This window comes from Myodes glareolus, chromosome 25 (assembly GCF_982192425.1).
Source record: "Myodes glareolus chromosome 25, mMyoGla1.1, whole genome shotgun sequence".
Lineage (NCBI taxonomy): Eukaryota > Metazoa > Chordata > Mammalia > Rodentia > Cricetidae > Myodes > Myodes glareolus.
The window spans coordinates 27,159,251-27,180,989 of NC_142050.1; the positions used below are offsets into that span (position 1 = coordinate 27,159,251).

The 21,739-nt window shown below is 49.2% G+C and overlaps 2 protein-coding genes across 16 annotated transcripts in view; both read left to right on the forward strand.

The window, feature by feature from the left end:
• Ccdc136 (coiled-coil domain containing 136) overlaps positions 1–13,997 on the forward strand; it is a 33,622-nt gene extending 19,625 nt beyond the window's left edge. For 4 of the 14 annotated variants that reach the window (XM_048451040.3, XM_085683822.2, XM_085683825.2 and 1 more), the window contains 7 exons: positions 126–320; positions 779–1,003; positions 2,373–2,876; positions 3,223–3,444; positions 4,352–4,633; positions 5,233–5,517; positions 13,667–13,997. In XM_048451040.3, the coding sequence (XP_048306997.3) occupies positions 126–320; positions 779–1,003; positions 2,373–2,876; positions 3,223–3,444; positions 4,352–4,633; positions 5,233–5,517; positions 13,667–13,777 (1,824 nt within the window). In that variant the 3' untranslated portion in view covers positions 13,778–13,997. Of the gene's footprint in view, positions 1–125; positions 321–778; positions 1,004–2,372; positions 2,877–3,222; positions 3,445–4,351; positions 4,634–5,232; positions 5,518–7,196; positions 7,304–13,666 lie in introns of all 14 variants that reach the window. The other 10 variants (XM_085683828.2, XM_085683829.2, XM_048451042.3 and 7 more) reach the window with 8 other exon arrangements.
• A 5,704-nt stretch (positions 13,998–19,701) lies between these two features.
• The window catches only part of Flnc (filamin C), a 28,746-nt gene continuing 26,708 nt past the window's right edge, over positions 19,702–21,739 (forward strand). The window contains exon 1 of one of the 2 annotated variants that reach the window (XM_087901883.1): positions 19,702–20,353. In XM_087901883.1, the coding sequence (XP_087758009.1) occupies positions 19,999–20,353 (355 nt within the window). In that variant the 5' untranslated portion in view covers positions 19,702–19,998. The remainder of the gene's footprint in view (positions 20,354–21,739) is intronic. The other variant, XM_087901884.1, reaches the window with a different exon arrangement.

The window sequence follows — 21,739 nt, forward strand, 5'->3', positions numbered from 1 at the left end:
GGGTGACTGACCAGGGAAGAGAGAGGACCTAGTACGTCACAGGGGGCTGGGAGCATACACGTGCTCTGCCAGCCCCCAAAATGCGCCTTACATAGTAACCCTGCCCTGCCCCCTCCCCACCATAGTGTGATGCACTGCTGTCCAGACTGACAGAATTGCAGGACAAGTTCAAAGCCTGCCAGCAGGAGATGGGGCACCTGCAGATGGAGCAGTGTGAACTCCTGGAGGATCAGAGGAGACTGCAGGAGGAGCAGGGCCAGCTGCAGGAAGAGTTGCACAGGCTCACATTCCCACAGCCCAAATCTGGCCTCTTGCAGAAGGTACTCATTGCCAGGGTGAGACCACTGATGGGGGGGGGGGTGCTTGAAGAGGCGTCCAGGTGTAACTGCACGTGGGAAAAATAAAAGGGAGGGACGTCAGCGTTTTCCTTTCTTGGACAAGAACTTCTTTCTTTCTCTTCATCCTCCCCACAGAGCTGATTTGGGTGTTTCTTCATAAGGGATTTAAACCTTAAAATGTATTTTATATTCTGAAATCTGCGCAACATTGTATATTTAGCTGTTTGGTCCATCTGGAGGATGCACCTGAGAATCACTCTGTAGACTGGAAAATATATCCACACATATGGATCTTTTTACTCAGTTAGCAGAGCTCCGTAGAAAGAACCCCTTTTCTCAGAAGGACTGAGTGAATCAATAAGAGATGGAGCCCAACAGGAATGGGGCCCAGGTGGGGTGCTTTCCCTTAATCATCACTTTCCCTTCCTCTGCCTACTCAGAGTCAGGAGCTGCTTTCAAAGTTACAGGACCTGTGTGAAATGCAGCTGCTCTACCAAAGCATGCAGGACGAACAGAGGAAACTGATAAAGAACCAAGAGAGTGTATTAAAGGAACAGTTAGAAGCACACAAAGAACTTCGAGGTTTCAAAGAGTCTAATTTCCAGGGAGTGTTGGCGAACCCTCATGATGCCAAAGGGCCTAAATCCTCCAGTTGTGAGAATAAGGTAACCGCAGCAGAAGGGAGAAGGTTCTCATGGGTACAGCTGTGTGGCGAGGGAGGAGTGGGGCTCTGGAAGTTGACTCAGGAAGGCCCAGGGGAATAGGAAGCAGGCTGAGCCTAAAGCCCTGCCCTTCACTAGTCAGGGTCCTCCATGGGCTCCCGTAAGTTGTTGTTTTACTTAGATGCCCTGAGGATCTCCGGCAGAGGCACACACTCTGGTTTGATGTTTGGAATTATAGAATGATTCAGCTTGAAGAGCTGAAGTGTAATCAGCATCTAGAACAGAGTTAAGAAGCCCAGAAGTCTGTCTGACCACTGGATTCAGTCCCATCAACATGGCATTTTCAAGATGCATGGGATCAATTCAGTGTTTGTTTTGGTTCCTTTGGACTGGCCCTAAATGTATTACCTTTTTTGTATGGCCTGGAAAGTCTACTCCATTTTCTGAGTGTTTAACGCTTTGAGGCTCCACAAACAAATCTGGGCCAAGTCATCTCCAAGAAAGCAGCTGCAACAGACAGGTTCGTGGTACTGACCATACTATCCAAGCCAGGTCACAGGGACTTAACAGAAAAGCAGTGTTTCTCAAGCACTACCAGGTGGTCATGCCTATGAGGGAAAATAGGTAGAAATTTCCATACAAGTCTGTTCTGAGTTGGGGGATAAATTTGGTCTGACGTAGACAGAGCAGGTAGACAGAGCAGGCTGCATGAACGAGGAGAACCAGGAAGTAGCAGAAATTCAAACTGGGGACAGGGGCAGGGAGGTTGATCATTCCAGGGGTGTCAGATATCCAGACTGAAAAGCCTGGGTAACATAGAGACTGGGAAACCAGATATAAACTATTTGCTGAATATTACCTGGGCCTGGAATACATACCTCAACCAGATATAGAATCTGGGCAGAAGGTACAAGGACTAGTGGGTAGCTAGACCTTGATTCCAAGCCTGCATCTTCAAAGGAAAGAATTCATATTCACACATTCCCAGCTAGGCTGATTTTACCATAAAGGGTAAGGGAGATAACTGAGCCTAAAGATCAGGATCGTGGGTACACTTGATTTAAAATTATGGTGTGGTAGGGAGCCGGGGTGTTCTTGAGACTCACCTATACTGCTTTAAGGAGGAAGATATGCCAGAGCACAAACTCAACAGAAACAGGAGCCCTAAAATCACTGAGTATCTGCCCTGGGGAGATTTTCCCAAAGGAGCAGTCACCTCTAGGTTCAGTGAAAGGCAAAAGCCTTGTGAGCCCGAGGTGTGTGCCTGTGCTTCTCTCGGGTGCACTCACATCTGCTCTGGGAGAGGGGCAGCTAAAGACTGAAATGTCTCAGAGTAATGGTGATGTCTCCCACTCCCCCGCCTCCCCCTTAGTTCAAGGTGCTTATGGACCAGCTGCAGGCTCTGCAGGTGCTATACGACACCAGTCAGAGGCAGCAGGAGCTACTGCAGCAGGAGCATGGGCGGCTCCTGGAAGAGCGGAGGAGGCTGCAGGCTGAGCTACAGCTCTGCATGGAAGAAATGCAGTTGCTCCAAACTCAGTCCCCCACCATAAAAATGAGTCTTGAGTCCTACAGGAAGAACTTAGGCAGCATGCCCCCCAGCAGTGAAAGCTTCCACAGGAGTTATGACAGCACCATTGAGGACAATGAATACTATCAAAAGAGTTATGTAAGCTCGCAGGCCAGCAATGAAAGCTTCCTCAAGAGCTATGACAGCAGCGCCAGTTGCAATGAGGCCTATCAGAAGAGTTACGGCTCCAGCAACACGAGTGTTACCTGTAAGAAGAGCTACAGCAGTGCCGCCAGCTCTGAAAGCTTTCACAAGAGTTACGTTAGCAGTGGTGATGAGGACCCAGCTGAGCCTGAAGACATAGAGGTAACCGGTGCTAGATGATTGGTCAGTCAGGGGAAGGTTGAGGGAAACATTACCAGGGGAGGAAGAGCATAACGAGTAAAACGGGAGCAGGGTCAGAGCTGGCCTGGAAGACTTCCTGAAGTATGTAAGGCTTCTGCTCACTGTTGTCCTGCTTCCCTCAGTCCTGACAGAGGTGGCCTGATTTGGACAAAGACCCCGGGGTTAAGGACTTGGAACATAGTCAGGATATTCTTTCTGGGCGGAAATACAGTCTCGCCTGGGCAGCTCCAGGGAAGGGCCTAGCAAAGTGTAAGGCAGAAATCAAATGCTTCTTGGGGTGCCGTCATTGCTCCCCCACTCTCTGCAGCACTTTGAGGAAACAGTGGCCAAGGTGCTGACCAAGTTGCAGGCAGTGAAGGCCCTGTACCAGGTGAGCCAGGAGGACCACGGGCAGCTGCAGGAACAGATGTGCAGGCTGCTGGGGAAACAGAGGGAGCTGAAGGACGAGCTGGAGACCTGTGAGAAGGAGCTGAAGGAGTGCATGGAGAGCCTTGAGAAGCCCACGGCTCCCCAGTGCGACAAGAGTGAGGTACCAGGGCAGAGTTTCCCCCAGGAAGTCCCTAGAGACCAAGGCGGGGAGGGGAGTGCCGGGAAACCAGATCCCAGGAGACCAGGCCGTCTGCTGCATCTGATGGGCAGTGCTCGGTGCTCGCTGCTGTTCTGCACTGGCCAGCCAGTCTACTTTTCCTCCCTCTGCTGCTTCTAGTCTCTCTCTTACTTTGTGCCCCAGAGCACTGTAAGGAGCTATATCTTTTTACTTGCCAATATTCTTTGATTATTTTTAGCACATTGTGTTTATTTATTTTTTTACTTTTATTTTTATTTTCCAACTAGGTTATATACATTCAAGGACAGGACTCTGACCCGCCATGGTTCACTGTCCAGTGGGAGGGTCCCTGCATGTATGTCTGGGATAGATGGGACAGACCCGGAAAGTAATAGCCACATGAGTCTAGTCTGATTGGTACTTACTGAACAGACCATATGCGGCCATCAGCCCAGGAAGGCAAAACCTGGGCAAAAGAAGGGAGGTGCAGGTACCTAGGACACTGCCAGGTATATGCAATAATTCCCCAAGTAATTATCTATTAGAGAAATGGACTAGGTGATGTAGGAGTTCTTGGAAAAAGAATTAAATAATAACAAATGCCTGAGGTTCAGAAGTGGTGTCAGTCCTGTGGTTATTCCCCGGACAGGTCATGATCAAAAACATAGTAATACTGTTAATTGTTTGTCATCCTAGATGTAGACCTGCTAGTACCTTGACTTAGGGGGAAAGTTATCTGTGAAACTGCATAGATCTCATTGTCTACTTGAATTTCTTATTGTCCACTTCCTTGTGAGCTTTAGGAGGGAGTTGCAAGGCAATGATCCCTTGAGGGCCTGGGCTGACTGGGTGGGAATGCTGTGGATAACTGGAATCCCACCACCAACAGATCAAAGAACTGCAGACTAAGCTGCGGGAGCTGCAGCTGCAATACCAGGCTAGCATGGATGAGCAGGGGCGGCTTCTGGCAGTACAGGAACAGCTGGAGGGGCAGCTGCAGTGCTGTCAGGAAGAACTCCGCCAGCTCAGAGAGAGCAGGTCCTCTGTTAGCTCCGAGGCCAGGGGGAAGAATGGCAATAAGAACATGAACAAGAATGCCAATGGAGTGAAAAACAAGAAGCTGAGCAAGGCTTGCTCAGAGAGCTCGGAGGGCAGCCTTGAGAACGGGAAGGTGAGTTGCAGCCTTAGTAGCCAGAGAGGCAGGTGGATGGAGGAGACCCCGGGAAGAAACATCATCCCCACTAACAATTCCTGCCAAGAAAGATACTTTGAGGAAGGCTTTTGGTACCACTGATGTCTGCAGGAGTTCTGTCTGTATAATTCTAGCACTTGATCACTTCTCTGGGTGCTATGGGGAGAATGCACAGCAACGCTTTTACTGACCTAAGGCCGACTTTTAGGACTCTGTTATTCCTAGCTACATGATCAAGAGAAAGACCAACTAGATAGAGAGAAAGAGATTTATTCAAGAGGACTGGGTGTGATAAACATTACCAGGAAGGGTAGGAAGCAGTAGTTAAGGAGCAGAGCGCAAGAATTTTGAATTATCATTAATTGCTTAAAATGGCTTAATGGTCAAGCATGAAGTGCTGGCTTAACATACTAAATGTGACTGCCCTCCACAACACTCTTGGAAAGATTAGCTAGAAGTCCCAAAATACAGTCCTGCACACCGGAAGTCTGACATGGTACAAGTAGAGCTTTCTGTCTTGAGGGTAAGATTCTTTATGGGTAACAGCAGCCCCGCCCCACCCTGCCTTCACCCCGCAGAGTCTGGAGGTGTTGCTGTACTACAAGGCCAGCCAGAGGAAATTAGATGAGATAGCCAAAGAGGAAAAAGAGATGGAGGAGGCAAAAAGGAAAGAAAAAGAAAAGCGAGACAAGAAAGACTTGTGTGAACTAGCGTCTAAGCCACCAGACCATAGGGAAGAGCCTGCACACGTAAAAGACGAGGAAGGGGACCTCGAAGAGTACCGCCGAGAAGGGGAGGACAAGGACGGCAATGAAGAGGCTGCTGAGGAGGGCAACCCTCTTACGCTTTCTGAGAGCAGAAAGGTAACCAGAGCCAAGAGTGGGAATGAACCTGGGGCTCAGATGCCCTGGTTTTCAGGACTGGCCCTACCAGGGGTACACTTCTACAAGAATGGAGGCCAGAGTATGTGGTGGGTATGAGAATGGGAAGGGGCTGGCGAAGCCAGTCTTCCTGAGGAAAATGACAGGCGTAGACAAGTTTGCTGTGGAGCCATTGCACAATGACTGCCTTTTCTTGGAACCAAGGTCACTTACACTATATGTAGCTCTCAGTCACCTCCCTCTGTCAACAGTGTCCCCTCATCCTTTTCCCTGATACAGAGAACCTTGATGATATAAACCCTTCTTCATTTCTGCTAGCCTCAGCAAATCACTTCATCCTCTTTTCCCCATGATACTCTGTGAGAGCTAACCCTTGTTAGTGCTGTGGCTTGTAGGCCTGTATCACCCACTAGGTTTTGCATATCATAGAATGTGAGAGTTGGGCCTCTGGAGTGTACCGGGTGATGCTCAAAAAGTCAGTCTGCACAACAGGGACACTAGCCAGTCTGCTTCCAGTCACTGCTCTCAGCCTTTAGTTCCTGGGCCTTTGAGAGAGTGGGAGGGGGTTCTTGGAATATATGCAGATAACAGAGGTAAGTTAGCTGCTTAGAGAAGTGTTTTCATCTTTTAGCAACTGACACACTTCCATTGGTATGTATCAGCCCAGTTTACAGTACAGAAAAATGTCTCTTGTGATAGGTTATCCCACTCACTTTATAGATATCTGGAATTTTCCCGCAGTTCGGTTTGCATTTCTGGTTCATGATCCAGTATACAGTTCCCTGTTAACCATGAGGTGAAGGACTTGTTACTTAGGATGTAAACAGGAGTAACTATAACCCTTCCCCAGGCCAGTGTTTCTTTTGAACTTATATTCTACCACAGACTGGTTCAGAGCTCATAGACTTGACCTCAAGGACCACTTTTCTAAATCGAAGCTTGACTTTTGTACTTCAAGTCAAATACATTGTTGATGTCTACATATGTAGATGTTCTTTTGTCTCAGTGGATCCTGAATGTTTTGCAGACAGCTCAACTGGCATTCATATTATTACATACAAATTCAGTTTCTCTCTAAGTTGCTGCAAAGAACTAACCTCTATTGTTAGATTGATGTAGTACATTGTGTCTCACAAAGCATTGGATTCCTAGGAGATTTTAGGAATCAGAGCTCTGCATACTTCTAAAACTGAAGGAGTAAAGCTGGTAGGTGGCTGACTCTTCTTGGAGTGATCCAGCAAAAAGTATCTACCTGATTCCTGTAAGGAAGCCCACTGTCCTCTCTGAAGCTTCACTTTTCCAGAGTATCTGACTTAAGAAGAAAGATTAGGTGCAGGTAATTTCTGCTTGACAAGATATGAGCTGTACATGACTAGAGAGGACACGGGTCCAGATACCTAATTTGGACCTGTCTGCTGCTTAACTCAGTTTTGCAACTGTTGCAGGTTTCCTGTACAGGGAACTCCTCTGCTCTTCTCAAGGCTCTGGGAGCAGAGAAGAAATGCCATTGCTCCAGCTTATGTGGTTTTTAACCTTTGATTCTTTTCTCTTTTCCCTTTGTTTTCTCATCTTCATTATCTGTTGGGTCTGTGTGTTTGTGTCTTTTCATACAACCACGCGTTCCCCGGTCTCTCCTGTGCTTCTCATGTGACATGTTGCAGCCATCCCCTGCCCCGGATCCCCCCATATTCTCCTTGCCTCTCGTAGGCCTGGTGGTCATATCAGCTCTGCTCTGGTGCTGGTGGGCTGAGACAGCGTCCTAACCCAGGTACTGGTATGGCTTCCTCTTCCCCTCAGCTTCTTACTCCTCCCATGACACAATAGGCGATGCTCAGGGCTGAGTTGTAGCCCTGGCTTTTTCTGACTTTGGTGCAAAACATACAAGCCTTCTTGAGCATGTCATGACGTACATAATGCACAGGCAGCTGGAGTGCTTACCAGAGGCACAGTTTGAGTTTCTGTCCTTGGCACATCTCTGTTGCTATAGAAAAAAAGCTACCAAGCTACTTCTGATGAGCTGATGTTTGCCTGCTGTTTAAACCCCAGAGACAAGCTTTTGCCAATGTTCCCACCCTGTGCTTACGGGTAAGAGGACATCCAAAGAGCTGTGCCCCTTCTGATCCTCGCACCCTCGGCTGGTCCTTCCACCTTGGTAGAAGTAGAACTGAATCCCTGCTGTAGTATGTATTCCCACCTTAAAAGGGTTCTAGTTTGGAATTTCTGCTTACCAGAAAAACGACAACAAAATCCCAGGAAATTATGTACAGTTGTGTTCATTCTTTTGGTGGATCAAATTCCATTATAATTGGCTTCTCAAGCCAGGCTTCTGGAGAGGATATGATGTTGGTGGAAAGTTCCTAATGAGTAGAGATGCAGATGTTCTCAGGAATCAAAACTGGTGTGGTCTGGGCACCTCTCCATTGGCCTAGCTCGTATCGTCTGGTCTGTTGACAGAATTTCCAGTTTAGGATGAAGATTGTTTGATGTTCTAAGGTAGGAGCCTGTGGTTCCACCTGCCTCCTGGAACCTGTCAGTTCTATTTTGACTTCCTTGTCAGACTCTGCTACTTCTCTCTCTCCTCTTCCTCTTTAAATAAATGCAGCTGGCTTAATGCAAAGTTCCAGAGTGACAGCTTTTGTTCGTGACAACCCTCACCATTTCCATATATATATATATAACATTTATTTGGTGAGCTTCTATGTGGAGGTCAGATGACAACTTTCGGAGTCTTGTGGTTTTTCTTCTGCCCTGTCTGAACCAGTGATGGAACTCAGGTCATCAGCATAGCAACAAGGGACTTTACCTACTGAACCAACTTGCCTCCCCTTCTGGCTTCTTTTCCTCTCTCTTTACTCTTCTCACAATCCCCTGCCTCCAGTCTTTCTCTTTTCTTTCTCTTAGGCTGTTCAGTTACTTCCCATGACAGTTTTTCGTTCCTTTCATGTGACAGGGACCTTTCCTTACACCTGTTCCTCCAAGCATACTTCCAGAAGTCTCTGAAGTCCCTGTGGAATGAGACTAGGGATTCAGCCACAGCCTTTTACCAGGTTCCACCTTGCCCCATCAGAGTGCAGGGAAGGCACTGTGGTTAAGGGTTCTCCTGGGAGCCATTTGTGCCCTGAGTTCTGGCCAAATCCCCAGTGTACAGTGTAACATGAGAAGGCCTGTTTGTTGGGGGTTTTTCTGTCCTGCCCGGCCCCCCAGCTGTTTAGTCCCAGAGAAAAATCACACAAGAGATCTCTATAAGTTATAATGCTGATTGGCCCATTAGGTCAGGCTACTTATTAGCTAACTCTCACATCTTGATTAACCCATTTTTCTGATCTATGTTAGCCATGTGGCTCAGTACCTTTTTCAGTGGGGCAGCTCACATCCTGCTGCTTCTGTAGTCTAGGCAGGAGTGGGAGGAATCAACTTCCTCCTCCCCAGAATTCTCCTGCTCTCCTTGCATCATTTCCACTTCCTGTCTGGTTTTCCCACCTACACCTCCTGCCTGGCCAATCAGTGTTTATTTAAAACATGATTGACAGAATATAGACAGTTCTCCCGCACCACTTCCCCCTCTTTTTTTAAAAAACAAAGGAAAATATCCATAGTCCATTTTTTGGGAATGTGGGCGTAGTATTTCAGGCTACTTCCTGCTGGTTGGGGGCGTTGATAATCTTATGGGGACCTAAAGAAAATTTAGAGTTGTGATCAAGTCCTGACTGAAGTATCCTGTGAGTCTTGATCATCTCAGGCAGCAGTCTTGAATCTGTTCTGGATGAAGAACTCAGATATCTGGGCCATCTGTTCCTACCAGAGATTGCTCAGGTGGTCTCCCTTGGTCAAAGATGATTTTTCTTAACTCTGAATAAATCCAGAGCCTCTCATTTTCTGTGGAAACAAAAGCAAAATCTCTTCTCCAAAGTAACATACCTTTTGACTTCAATTTTGAAACCAAGGTATTTTCAAAATACTTATCTTGGATTAATTCTGCAACATTTATAAGCAAATACCTCTTAGCAGCTGTTTCTCCTTCCTCCGCATTCAAACAATTTAAAGAGAGCATAATAACAAACAATATTAAGATTCTCTATGTATTTTCCATCTTTCTGTGGCTTTATTTTAACCTCTATTTCTTTGATTTTTACTTTTAACTTTTGGCTTTTTGAGACTGGTTCTCTGCATATCTTTGTTCTGGAATAACTCTGTAGACCAGGCTATCTTTGAACTCCCAGAGATCTGTCTGTCTCTGCCTCCCAGGCTACTCTTTCTTTCTTTCTTTCTTTCTTTCTTTCTTTCTTTCTTTCTTTCTTTCTTTTAGTTTGAGAACTTTAACCTTTAGCCTGTATATATTTTTAACATAATGTAAACCATTTAGAGGTTTTCTTACTTTTTGAATCTCTCTTTAGTGTATATCTCTCTTTTTTGACCAAATGGGTCTTTAATTTGCTAAGGAATATGGAGAAAACAACAGTTAAAAGCTCTTAAGGCATTTGAAGGTCCTTGCCAGGAAGCAAGCTGCAACATTGTTTCCATAGTCCGGACTGCCTGCTTGAAAGTCAAGAGTTTTCCCTGGCAGGACGGCCCAGAAAGCCAGCATTTTAAAACAGTGCAGCTTTTTCCCTCCTACAGCTGAAAAATGAAATGCTTTACTCTAGTCTTTCCCAAGCTTTCTCAGGCTTTCTGTGGATGTAGTTATCCACGTGGGCGCCATTATGTAACATGAAAGGACCAGGCCTGTTTGTTTGTGTTTCTGTCCTGCCCAGCTCCCCAGCTGTTTAGTCCCAGAGAAAAATCACACAAGAGATCTCTGTAAGTTATAATGCTGATTGACCCATTAGGTCAGGCTACTTATTAGCTAACTCTCACATCTTGATTAACCCATTTTTCTGATCTATGTTAGCCATGTGGCTCAGTACCTTTTTCAGTGGGGCAGCTCACATCCTGCTGCTTCTGTGATCTAAGAAGGAGTGGGAAGAATCAACTTCCTCCTCCCCAGAATTCTCCTGCTCTCCTTGCATCATTTCCACTTCCTGTCTGGTTTTCCCACCTACACCTCCTGCCTGGCCAATCAGTGTTTATTTAAAACATGATTGACAGAATATAGACAGTTCTCCTTGGAGCCATTTGTGCCCTGAGCTCTGGCCAAATCCCCAGTGTACAGCTTCTGCCCAGATCTTGAGGCACCATCGGGTAGAAGTCAGTGACAAGTGACAGGAGCTTGACCAAGTCTACTTCCTCCTGTTAGCTTTGTTCCCGGGAATACATGCTTTAGATTTCCATTTCTTCAATTTGAATGAAGAATTATTCTGCCCTGCCCTTCTCATAGTACTTGTAAAGCACCGTATTGCCCGTCAGAAAGCTGGCTCGGAGGCAGGAGTGCTTGCCTAAGTTCTTCCCTGGGATCCACTTGGTGGAAAAAGAGAACCTACTCCTACAAGTTGTCCTCTGACCTCCATGTGCACAATCTGCCCCAAAATAAATAATATTTTTAAAAATTAAAAAATAGATCAAATTCAGTTTTTAAAATCATAGGAATAACAAAAAGAGCATGCACTTGTATAGTGTGTGCTGCATGCCAGGCTCGTCTCTAGTCACAGTACACATATGGACTAATTTAATCCCTACAGCAATCCTCTGAGGAAGCGCTTACTGTGTCATTTTACAGATGATAAAACTAGTGTAGACAGGCGAATACAACCAGGAATTGTGGATATGAATGTAAGGAATTGATATTAACAGGGTGTGATTAAATATACCTGCAATCCTGTCCCCTCAGTTAGAGAGGCAGGAAGATAGAACTTTGGACCAGCCTGGGCTACATAGTAAGGACCCTGTCTCACAAAAACAAAAAATCAAATCCTCTTTCTGCTTCTCAGCTCTCTCATTGCTCCCTCCCTTACTCTCCCACCCCATTCTGCTTTGTGATTTTTTTTTCCAAACAGGGTCTCTTGTAGCCCATACTGGCCTCAAATTATTTGTAGGGGAGAATGACCTTAAACTCGAATCCTCCTGCCACCCCCTCTGGATTACTGGGATTATATGTGTGCGCCACCACACTGAGTTTTAGGGGTGCTGGGGACCAAGTCCAGGGCTTCATACATGCTAGGCAAGTGTTGTACCAACTGAGCTACACCCCAGCCCTATCCTCATCTCTTCTCACTCTGAGCACCTCTCGCTGGCTGGCCCAGGTATACAACAGATTGTGCTGGTGTCCTGTTCTGCTTATGCAGCCTTCACCCTCAGTAGCTCTCCTGGTAACCGATACTAATTTATTTGTGTCTTGTTTCTAAAACTCTGTTGTATACTGTGCACACTAAGTATCCTCTCTGCATTCTGTGTTAACACTTGATTGTTTAGAGTTCAAAGGCCAAACTTTCCATTCTTCTCTATTAGCCAGAGTTCATTACTGTAACCTATGAGTTTTTGTCAGGTTTGTTTGTTTACTTTGACCCCGTGTTCTCACAACAGTCCCCTTTCCTGCTAGCTTCATCTGCATCCTCAGGGGTGTCAAGGCCACTGCCTCTGTGTTCAGCCACACTGCATGGACGGGCCCAGGCTTAGGAACTTGTCTGGCCAAGGTCTCTTTATTCAGCAGTTTGGTCACTTAAGAATTGACCATGTAGCACACTGCACTGTTATCCTATTTGTCTGTCTGCCTGTTGTCTGCAAGGACTTCAAGGAAATCTTGTCAGACACTTTGCTTAAGTCCAAATATGATTTCCTTAATCTGTCAGTTTGGTGATACACCCAGAAGCCTGTGATTTCTAGAAGGCCTAGAAGCTCTTTGGGACGCTCAGCTCAACCCAGCGTTGTCTGTGTGCACATGAGTATCAGGCCACCCACTAGATCCCTTAACAGTGGCTGCATCATCTCCAGCAACGGCAACAAAAATGGCCAGCCCTCCCCCCAGCCGTCAGCTGTCTAGCCGGCTAGAGGTGGCTTCTGGAGGACAGCTTCTCACGTGGCCACACTAGTCTCTACTGGAGGACAGCTTCTCACGTGGCCACACTAGTCTCTAAGCACTGGGATTGTGTGTGCTACCACAGCTGGAGTAAACATTTTTTTCTAGACCGTCCAGTCGTCTTGAGAGGGCCTGACAGACCAGGCAATAGCCTTTATATATCCTCCTGGTTCTGCTCCAAGTTTCTTTTATGGATTTTTCTATACATTGACTTCCAACATTAAGTTTTTTCATTTCACATATTCTGTTCTTAGTAACTATTCCTGCAAATTTGAGAGATTATCTTTGCTCTTTGTAATTAGCTTAAATTTTTCTTTAGATCAGTTAGTCTCTAAACAAATAGGTTGTTAGCTTTAATGGGCTGTACTCCATTTTTTCTTCAAGCCATCTTTCTTTCCCCTTATGCTATAACTTCTGATCCAAAATCCAAATTCTGTCCCGTAAGCGATACAGTAAAAAAAGAATTAAAGATAGGAACATTTTCTCTTATTTTCATGTCCAAGAAGACTCCTGTTTCCTGGACATTTTCTTATGGTCCATGAATAAGAATCCTCGGGGTTTACAGCAGTTGGCGTGTTTAGAAGCCTTAGCACACGCTGGGTGCAGGCTACAGGAAGTCAGCGTTCCCTAGTAACTGAGTGTGGAGAGCTGGGGTGGCAGTTGGATTGGCTCCTGACACTTGCTTCCCAGGACCAGCAGCAGGTTCCCCTGAATTTCCTAGGAATAACACCATCTGACATAAAATCTCTGCTACCAGTGAATCCCCTACTTACTTCATCCTACAGTGCATTTTGGTCACCTCCATGTCCCTGCCCCTCTTCCTCTTAACTCAGTCACTTCAACATAGAGCTCATGAGATGTGCCTGCCTTCTCCAAAGGCGGGACTACCCCTCTTCTTCTCACACATGCACACGGATTGTCTTGCTTGTGCACTGGGAACCAATATTCTCATCCCACGGGGACAGATCAAGCACAGATTCAGGAATGACCTAAGTGATACAAACAGTATCACTATAAACGTAGTGGTGTCAAAATGAAAAGTCCACAGTCTCCATGGTTATCCAGGAAGTGAGAGAGGCTGAGCTATGTTCCTGAGGTGTGCCCTTGAGCAGGCAGGTGATTTCTGGCTTAAGGGAGGGTTCAGAAGGCTGGGGACTCACTGTTTTTCTTTGGCCCCCACAGAACATGTTTGGGATGTGGAAGCCTGTGGTATTCTTGGCTATTGCAGCAGTGGCTCTGTATGTGTTACCCAACATGCGACCGCAAGGTACAGAATACTGCTACATGGAGTGATGGCAGACCTGGGCCAGACCAGAGGGCAGATCCCCAGAGGCTACCACCCTCACCTTTGGGCAGAACACACTGTGCCAGAGCCCCCACCCACCCATGTGTCCCATCTCCTTTGCCTCAGCCACTCAGACTGGAAAGGCTTATGGGAGTTGCTGGCTCCTAACCTCCTGCCTTGTGTAAGAACCTGGGTTCCTTGTAATTAAATGTCACCCTAATTACATGAGACATTGTGCGGCTTTTTTTTTCATTAAATGTTTCACATAGCACTGAACAGAGCAATTACCTTTCAACCAAGTATTCCCACCTAAGAGTCTGCCTTTTAAATACAATTTTTCAGAAATGAGGTTGTCTCTCTCTGCTGCCAGCTGAATCACAGAGAGATTGAGCTGTACCTATTTGACACTATCTCAAGGAACTCTTAAAAACACAGAGGACTGGAGTGAACTGGGTACCCTGTGTATGGGACGGGGGCAATGAACAAACAAAAAACTTCTTCTTTTCTGCGCCCTAAGATCTTCATGGGAGCCTTTGTGGTTTAGTCTTCCGACTTAAGGGACTCAATTTTGGAGACAGTTTAATTAGTCAAGAGCCTAACAAGGCAGCAAACAAGACACTCGGATGCTTGAACTTAAGAGAATTTCATGAAGCAATTATGTGTGGAAGACAGGAGAACCAAGGAACTTAGGTCCTAACAACAGTGAAAAGTTGTTACCACCCTTGGCTGGAGTAGGAAGAAGGGATTTAGCCTTCAGGTCACAGGCCATCATTGAAGGAACTCAGGGCATGAACTCAGATCAGAACCCATGGAAGAACGTTGTTTGCCGACTTGTTCCCTGGCTCGCTTTGCTAGCGTTCTTATGCAGCTCAGGACCAACTGCCCAAGCATTGTGCCACTCAAAATGGGATGGACCCTCACACACCAGTCAAGACAGTCCCTGACAGACATGGTCATAGGCCACCCTGATCCTAGCAATCCTCCCTCAGTTAACTCACTCAGATAACTTTAGGCTATGTCAAGTTGACAGCTGAAGCCAGCCAAGATCCCGAGCAAGTCTGATGTCCTGAGGTCAATTCTCTGAACCCACAATGGAATGAAAATCCATTCCTGAAAGCTGTCCTCTGACTTCCAGACGCGCACCGTGGCATGCATTCTTTACTCAGCTGACGCACGAATGATACTCAGCTGGAGCCCTGAGAGGGTACCCTGACAGGACTGCTGTACCAGACCTGTGACGACGAGGGAAGTCTTGAACCCTTCCTCCTCCCAGCGGCTTGCATCTCAGGGGCATCTCATTGGCGAACCAGAGAGTAGACATTCCAATGTGTTGTAATCGTTCAAGATCAGCCTCCCGGAGCTCAGTGCTGGGCAGCATTGAGAATGTGTCTGGCCGGAGAGAGCAGCACAGCTGCGACCGTCTATGCAGCCCTCTCTTTACTTTCGCCCCTGTGAAGTCCTCCGTTTATGATTGGCTGTTCCATATGCAAGACCCCCAACTGTTTCCTTAAACCACGTGAGCAGAATGGCTTTTATGACCTCAAAACCCCTCTTTCTGCCTCTGTTGTGTAACAAACTTTCTCTGGGAATCGCAACACACACATCCACCCATAACAGAGAGGGGCCGCCTGACAGACCTGAATCCAGATGCCGCCCTAGTCAAATTTGGTGAACCAACGAGTTTAATTGAAGTCACTTCCAGGAGTGTGGGTGAAGGGTTACTTACAGGAGCAGAAGTGACTCAAAGACGGCTGCAACACCAGAACACCAGCCCGGGTGACAGTTCACAGCGCTGGGAATCTGCAGCACACTGCACAGCCTGCAGGCTTGGAGTGTCCTTCCCAGGTGTCTCAGTGGTCTACGCCTCTTCCAGGTAGCTCAGCTTGTCTGTCTTCTTGGAGGCTCCACTCCTTTGAGAGTCTTCTTTGCAGCTTGTCTTTATTTTATTCTATATTCTATATGCGGGCCAAATATCAGCAACAGTAGATGGAAGCTCAGAGACATACAGGACCACCACCAACATTTGGAATTAGAAGAGAAGATTCTGGGAGGCAGTCCATCTAGCCAAGGGACCTGAACCAAAAGCCTAGATAATGACAGAATATGATCTGCCTTCACCCACAAACAATTGTTCCCTTTAGGGTACCTGACCCCTTCCCCATTTTAGAACCTTGCCCTAGGGCTGGAGAGATGGCTCAGCAATTAAGAGTGCTTCCTTATCTTTCACAGAACCAGAGTTCAGTTTCCAGCACCCACACTGTGCAATTTACAACTGCCTGTAACTCCAATCCAGAGGACCCAATTCTTTCAGCTTCCACAGACACTTACACACACACACACACACACACACACACACACACACACACACACACCTTTCCTTTCTTCATTGTACTTAAGCCTTCAGGTCTTGTTGACCCTGAGTTCCCAGAGCACACAAAATAGCTCTCTTTTTGTTAAATGTGAAACATTCACCTGACTTAGCTTAAAAAGACTGAGAGAAGCCGATTTTAAGTCTAGAGAAAGTGTGTCTTCAACATCACAATCAGACAGGCACCTCAGTCTGGGTAGAGTTAGACGGAGGAACCCTAGCTACTGCCTTCCCATAGCTGCCTGCTTTCTATCCACTGCCTACAGGCTGGGCCCCTCGCAGGCCAGGCCACCGCAGGCCAGGCCCCCGCAGGCCAGTGCAGGCCTGCAGAGGACAGCTGCTGAGGGTCAGGGGGTTGTCTCTAAAGAGCACCGCTGGTTCTGGCAGGCTAAGTATCAGGATGGAGAGGAAAGGTGAGGAGAGCAACCTGTGGACACACGGCTGTAAGGAAGGACTCTCCTCCTCAGGGGAATCCAGTATCTTAGCAGCGGAAGAGATCTTTCAGTCCCCTAGTAAGTACCAGGTACCATACTTGACATCATTCATGTGTTTCGTTTTATTTTGCTTCTTGTCTTTACACATTCTTTGAGAATACGATTAATCCCGTTTTACAGAGGGGAAAGTAGAGGCTCAGAGGAGTTATGTAACCTACTGAAGTTATGTAACCTGCAGAGCTAGAAGTGGAGAGACTGGGGTTCGGCCCTGTTTCTCTCTACCATCCTGCCCGACATCCAGACAAGGCCACAGTATCACTGACTCTCAGAGTCCCTACACTGGAGGCCTAGAGTCATCACAGGTGACCGCGGGAACGTCCCTGGTTCCAAAACGCAAAATCCTCAAACGTGGCACATTTGACTCACTCCAGGGGCTTCGACCCAAGTTATAAATGACCACTGTTGGTGACTGATCAGCGGTGTCCCCTGATGGGAGAGGCAGGCTCAGGTGATGAGCCAGGCACTGAGATAGGTCAAAAGATAGTCAGGGGGCTATAAACAGCCCGTGGCCTGAGCCAACACTTCTCAAACACACTCAGCTGATGAAACCACCTGTAAAGCCCCTCCTGGGACCTCTGCCTGGCTTATGGGAAGAACATACTAGCTCTTCTCAGGGTGGGGGCCCCCCTTGGCAGGCCCCGGAACAGCATTGCGCACGGTCTGTTCTGCCTGCATGGCTGAGGCTGGGGACCTGGGCTCATGGGCTATATTGAGGGCTGAGTCACCAGCCTGCTCCTGGGTAGGCTGACTGTGACAGGCTGCGGAGCCTGAGTCAGGCCCCGATTTATCCTGGAGAGCAAGAGGCTCAGGTTTCAGGGAGGAGGGTGATGGGAACCATCCATTGGCGCTGTGTGTGCTGCCCTGCTACCGCTCCCGCCCAGTCATCCCCGTGTGAGCCCTGCACGCTGATCTCCCCCAACCCCCCCAGTGAGATGATGCATGCAAGGGAAACTATCCTTCTATCCTTCGGTGGTCTTGCCCCTTGCTAGCTTCCCTCTGAACAGTCCCACCCCAACAGAGTCCCTGGCCTGACTAGGAACCCCGATAGCAACACACACACACACACACACACACACACACACACACACACACACACACGAGACTGAGAGCCATGAGGAACTGTAAGGGGTCAGTTCTAGCTACTCCGGCTAACTTCCTTTCTCCCGCTCCTGTAGCTCAGAGAGTACTCTATTTTTCTTTTCAGCTCTATATTTACAAAGACAACACTACAGAGCCTAGTGCTCCTGGATCCTTGGATTGGCCATCAGAAGTCTGCCTTTACACACACACACACACACACACAGAGAGAGGAGAGAGAGAGAGAGAGAGAGAGAGAGAGAGAGAGTTCCTTGTGAGACCCAGCTGCTAGCGGTCAGAGCTAGGCATCGCTCCACAGGAGAGCTCAGTGCTGGTGCCTGCTGGGGGTTTAGACTATGGGACAGAGGTGGCTTGGGGAGAATGACAGTTTGGGAGACAAGGAGGGGGGTTGCCAACAGGAGAGTGGAATTCCTGAGCACCTCGTCACAGGCAGCCAACAGAACATGAGCTGCAGGGCCCAAGCTATTTATACCTCTCCTGTCATTCTCAGGGCCCCAGAGGCACCCCTGCCACACTCACCATACACTACAGGTTCCTTTTCTGTTTCTGGTCCCTTTTCTACTCCTCCCTGCTCCCTGCCTAGGGACCAGGCCTTCTCATTAGATGAGGAGAAAAAGAAATGATTGATGGAAATGTCATCATAAAGCACCGCCTCCCTCAAAGCCCCTACACTGCTTTCTAAGTCCATAATGGGCATGGTTTTCACTCTGCCCTTGAGGAAACAGTCCCAAAGATGTTCACTATCCTCTTTCTTTTCACTATGACTGGGAGGAGAGGAACAAGGTAAAATGATTTACCTATCAGGTCAAAGAACCATCCCAAGCCTCAGCTACCACATGGATTGAGTTAAGGGCTGCCTTCCTTCAATGTTAAACTTACTTTGATTTGAAGGATGGGAAAGCAAAGGATACACAACCTGGAAGAGGTCAGGACTTCTGACCGCTCCTTAATATATAGATGCATTTTTGTAGCTCTTTCCCTTGTCTGGGCCAAGCTGCTGTGCCTGCCTCAGTTTCTCTGTTGCCAACATCCCCATGCCTCTTGCCTTATCGGGCCTATGCTCAGCCCAATCCTGCCTAGGCTCCCTTCATGCCCACTTGCCCCTGGTCCTGCCCACTTGCCCCTGTCACATTTCCCTTGGCTCCTCTGCCAGGGCTCTTCCTGCTATTTGGCACACTCCTACTTTTCCTGGGAGGACCTGCTCTGTGGCCCGTGTGGGCATACTGCCCAGGGGGCTCCCTGGTATGACCTGGGAAGTCTTTCCCTCCCCTCACCAACTTGGTTGAGTCAGACTGGGGTGGTGGGGTGGCACACAAAGTGACTCACTGAGTACCTTTTTCCTGAGCTCAGCTTCATTCTGAGCCAATAAGTCTAAATGGACTAGTGACGGGGGCCCTGAGTCAGGTCAGGAGCCTTGGCCTTTCTCCCATAGCCCTGGATTTGTGCTCCAAACAAGGGTTTTCTGTTTGTAAAGTGGCAAAATAAGGGAATCCCTTTGAACTCAGTCTCCTCCCGCCAAGCCACCAAGTTGTCCTGGTCAGTGTCCCTGCTTCCTCTGGGGTTGTCTGCACACACACACACACACACACACACACACACACACTCTTACTTCCTTTCTGAGCTCACAGGTGGACAATACACCAGGCTAGAAGCCAGGACTCCTAGGTTGTGTCAACAGCCTTGTCACCAACTCCAGAAAATTCTGTCAACACCAGATGAGAGTGTTAAGCCCTTAACCATTGCCTCAGTTTCCCCATTCATTTCTTTAATTCAGCCTGGGTGTGGAAGGAGTGTACTTCACCCCTAAATGACTGAGACTAAATTTGGGGTGTAGAGTGTGCGTGGGGAAGCGCGGGGCAAGCGCCCCCACCCCATCCCGCTCCTCCGGGCTGAGTGGAGGAGGGGCGGGCGGAGGCGGGGCCGTGGGGCTCAGCGCGGCCCCCACCCGCGGGCCGGGCGGCATTCCTGGGAGGCCGGCTCTCTGACGTGGACCCCGGGGCCGCGGGCGCGGCAGGGGGGGTCGGCAGCCCAGGGGCTTCTTAAACCCCCTGCCCGGGCCCGGCCCGCATTTCCAGAGCACCGCTCCGCCCCGGAGGGAGATAGAGCCCTAACCGGACAGCCTAGCAGCTCAGCCCAGGAGGCCCGCGAGCCCCGCCAACCAGAGCGCAAGAGAAGTTTCCGAGAGCGCAGTGTCCCGCTCCGACAGAGCCCCGACAGCACCCGCAGTCTGACCCCCGGTCCCACGTCCCCGACCCCTTGCCGTGCCAGCATGATGAACAACAGCAACTACTCGGACGCCTCCGGTCTCGGCCTGGCCGACGAGGCGGACGAGATGCCGTCGACCGAGAAGGACCTAGCGGAGGACGCGCCATGGAAGAAGATCCAGCAAAACACTTTCACGCGGTGGTGCAACGAGCACCTGAAGTGTGTGGGCAAGCGCCTGAACGACCTGCAGCGCGACCTCAGCGACGGGCTGCGCCTCATCGCGCTGCTCGAAGTGCTCAGCCAGAAACGCATGTACCGCAAGTTCCACCCGCGCCCCAACTTCCGCCAGATGAAGCTGGAGAATGTGTCTGTGGCCCTGGAGTTCCTGGAGCGCGAACATATCAAGCTCGTGTCCATCGGTCAGTGCGGGAGACAGGGCACGAGCACAGCGGGGGTTGGGAGAGGGGACACAGGTGCGGGTACCGGGAGCCGGGAGAGAGCGGCTCCAGAGAGAGGACCCTGGTTGGGTTTCTCCCTCACTAGCACAGGCTGCAGCCCTGACACCCCTCTAGCGACAGCTGGCACCCCTGGGAAGTCCAACCTTTCCGAAGCTAACCGAACCTCTCAGTTTCAGCCTCCCTAGGCGCACTCCTACAAACCTGCTCAGTGTCCCCTTTTCCTTCCATCGGGCAACCCTTGCGCATGCTTGAGAGGACAGGGCTGGAGCCCATTGTTAATTCCTGGGGGGCGTCTCCCCCCACCCCCATGAAAGCAAATGGCTTCCTATTCCCTTCGCTGCTAGGCAAAGCAGACTTAAGACAGGTCCCAACCGCCTCTGGGTCCTCAGGGCCCTGAGGCCAGGGAGACTAGTGGCCCGAAGCTCCAGTGAGGCTGTTTGCGGGCATGTGCTCCCCATCTGGGATCAGGCCGGGCTAGGGCAAACGGAGCCCAGCCTCAGAAACCTAAAAAGGCACTGAGCGACCGGCCTGGAACTTTAACTCCTGATAGCCCTGGTCGCTTCTGTCGCCTGGGAGGAGGGGGACTCCTGACGGTTCATGCCCTGTTTCAACCCACCCCCTGGCCTGGGATTGGCTGCAACTAAGGGTCAAGCTGCCCTAGAGGGAGGGGAACGGAAGAGAGGAAGTCATTGAGTGTAACCAGATTTGGAAGGTGTGTCATTTCGAGTGGGGGTGGGGAAGACACGCTAGTCCTGCGAGTCCAGAAGCCCAGGGTGGGCTTTGGATGGTAAAAAGCTGCCCTACCCCCTCACAGCCCTGCCCGCCAGGACTAAGGTGTCCAGTTTGCACCTTGGGTGAACTCTTAAAGCCCTACTTGGATATACTGGAAGGACCCTCTGGGAAGATGCACCCTAGGCCCTAGAAGGGGAACTGTACATGTGCCAGGTGTTGTCCACCACTACAAGATACCCCCGAAGACGGCACTACTTAACTAGATGTCTGTCCACTCGCTAGTGGGCCTTAGGGCCACCCCCAGGCCTCCTGAATTAGCAGCTGAGATCAGTGTGGGGCCCTTTGCCCTGTCCAGGCTTCTGCCGGGGCCTTACCTCTTCTAGCCCCAGTACTAACCCCCCCCACACCCCACCCTCCTGCTCTGGCCTGGAAATAGCCCTGTCTCCGTGACACAGCAGATGTCTCTGAGCTTTCCAGAAGGACAAGCCTGAGGACAAGGGGTGGGGGAGGGGGCCCTGGTGTGTGTTGTGGGGGGAGCTAAGAATTAGGAGAGTGTTGGATGAGTGTGAAGGTGGGGGGGGGGGGCTCAAGACAAGCCAGTCCTAGGGCTGCCAC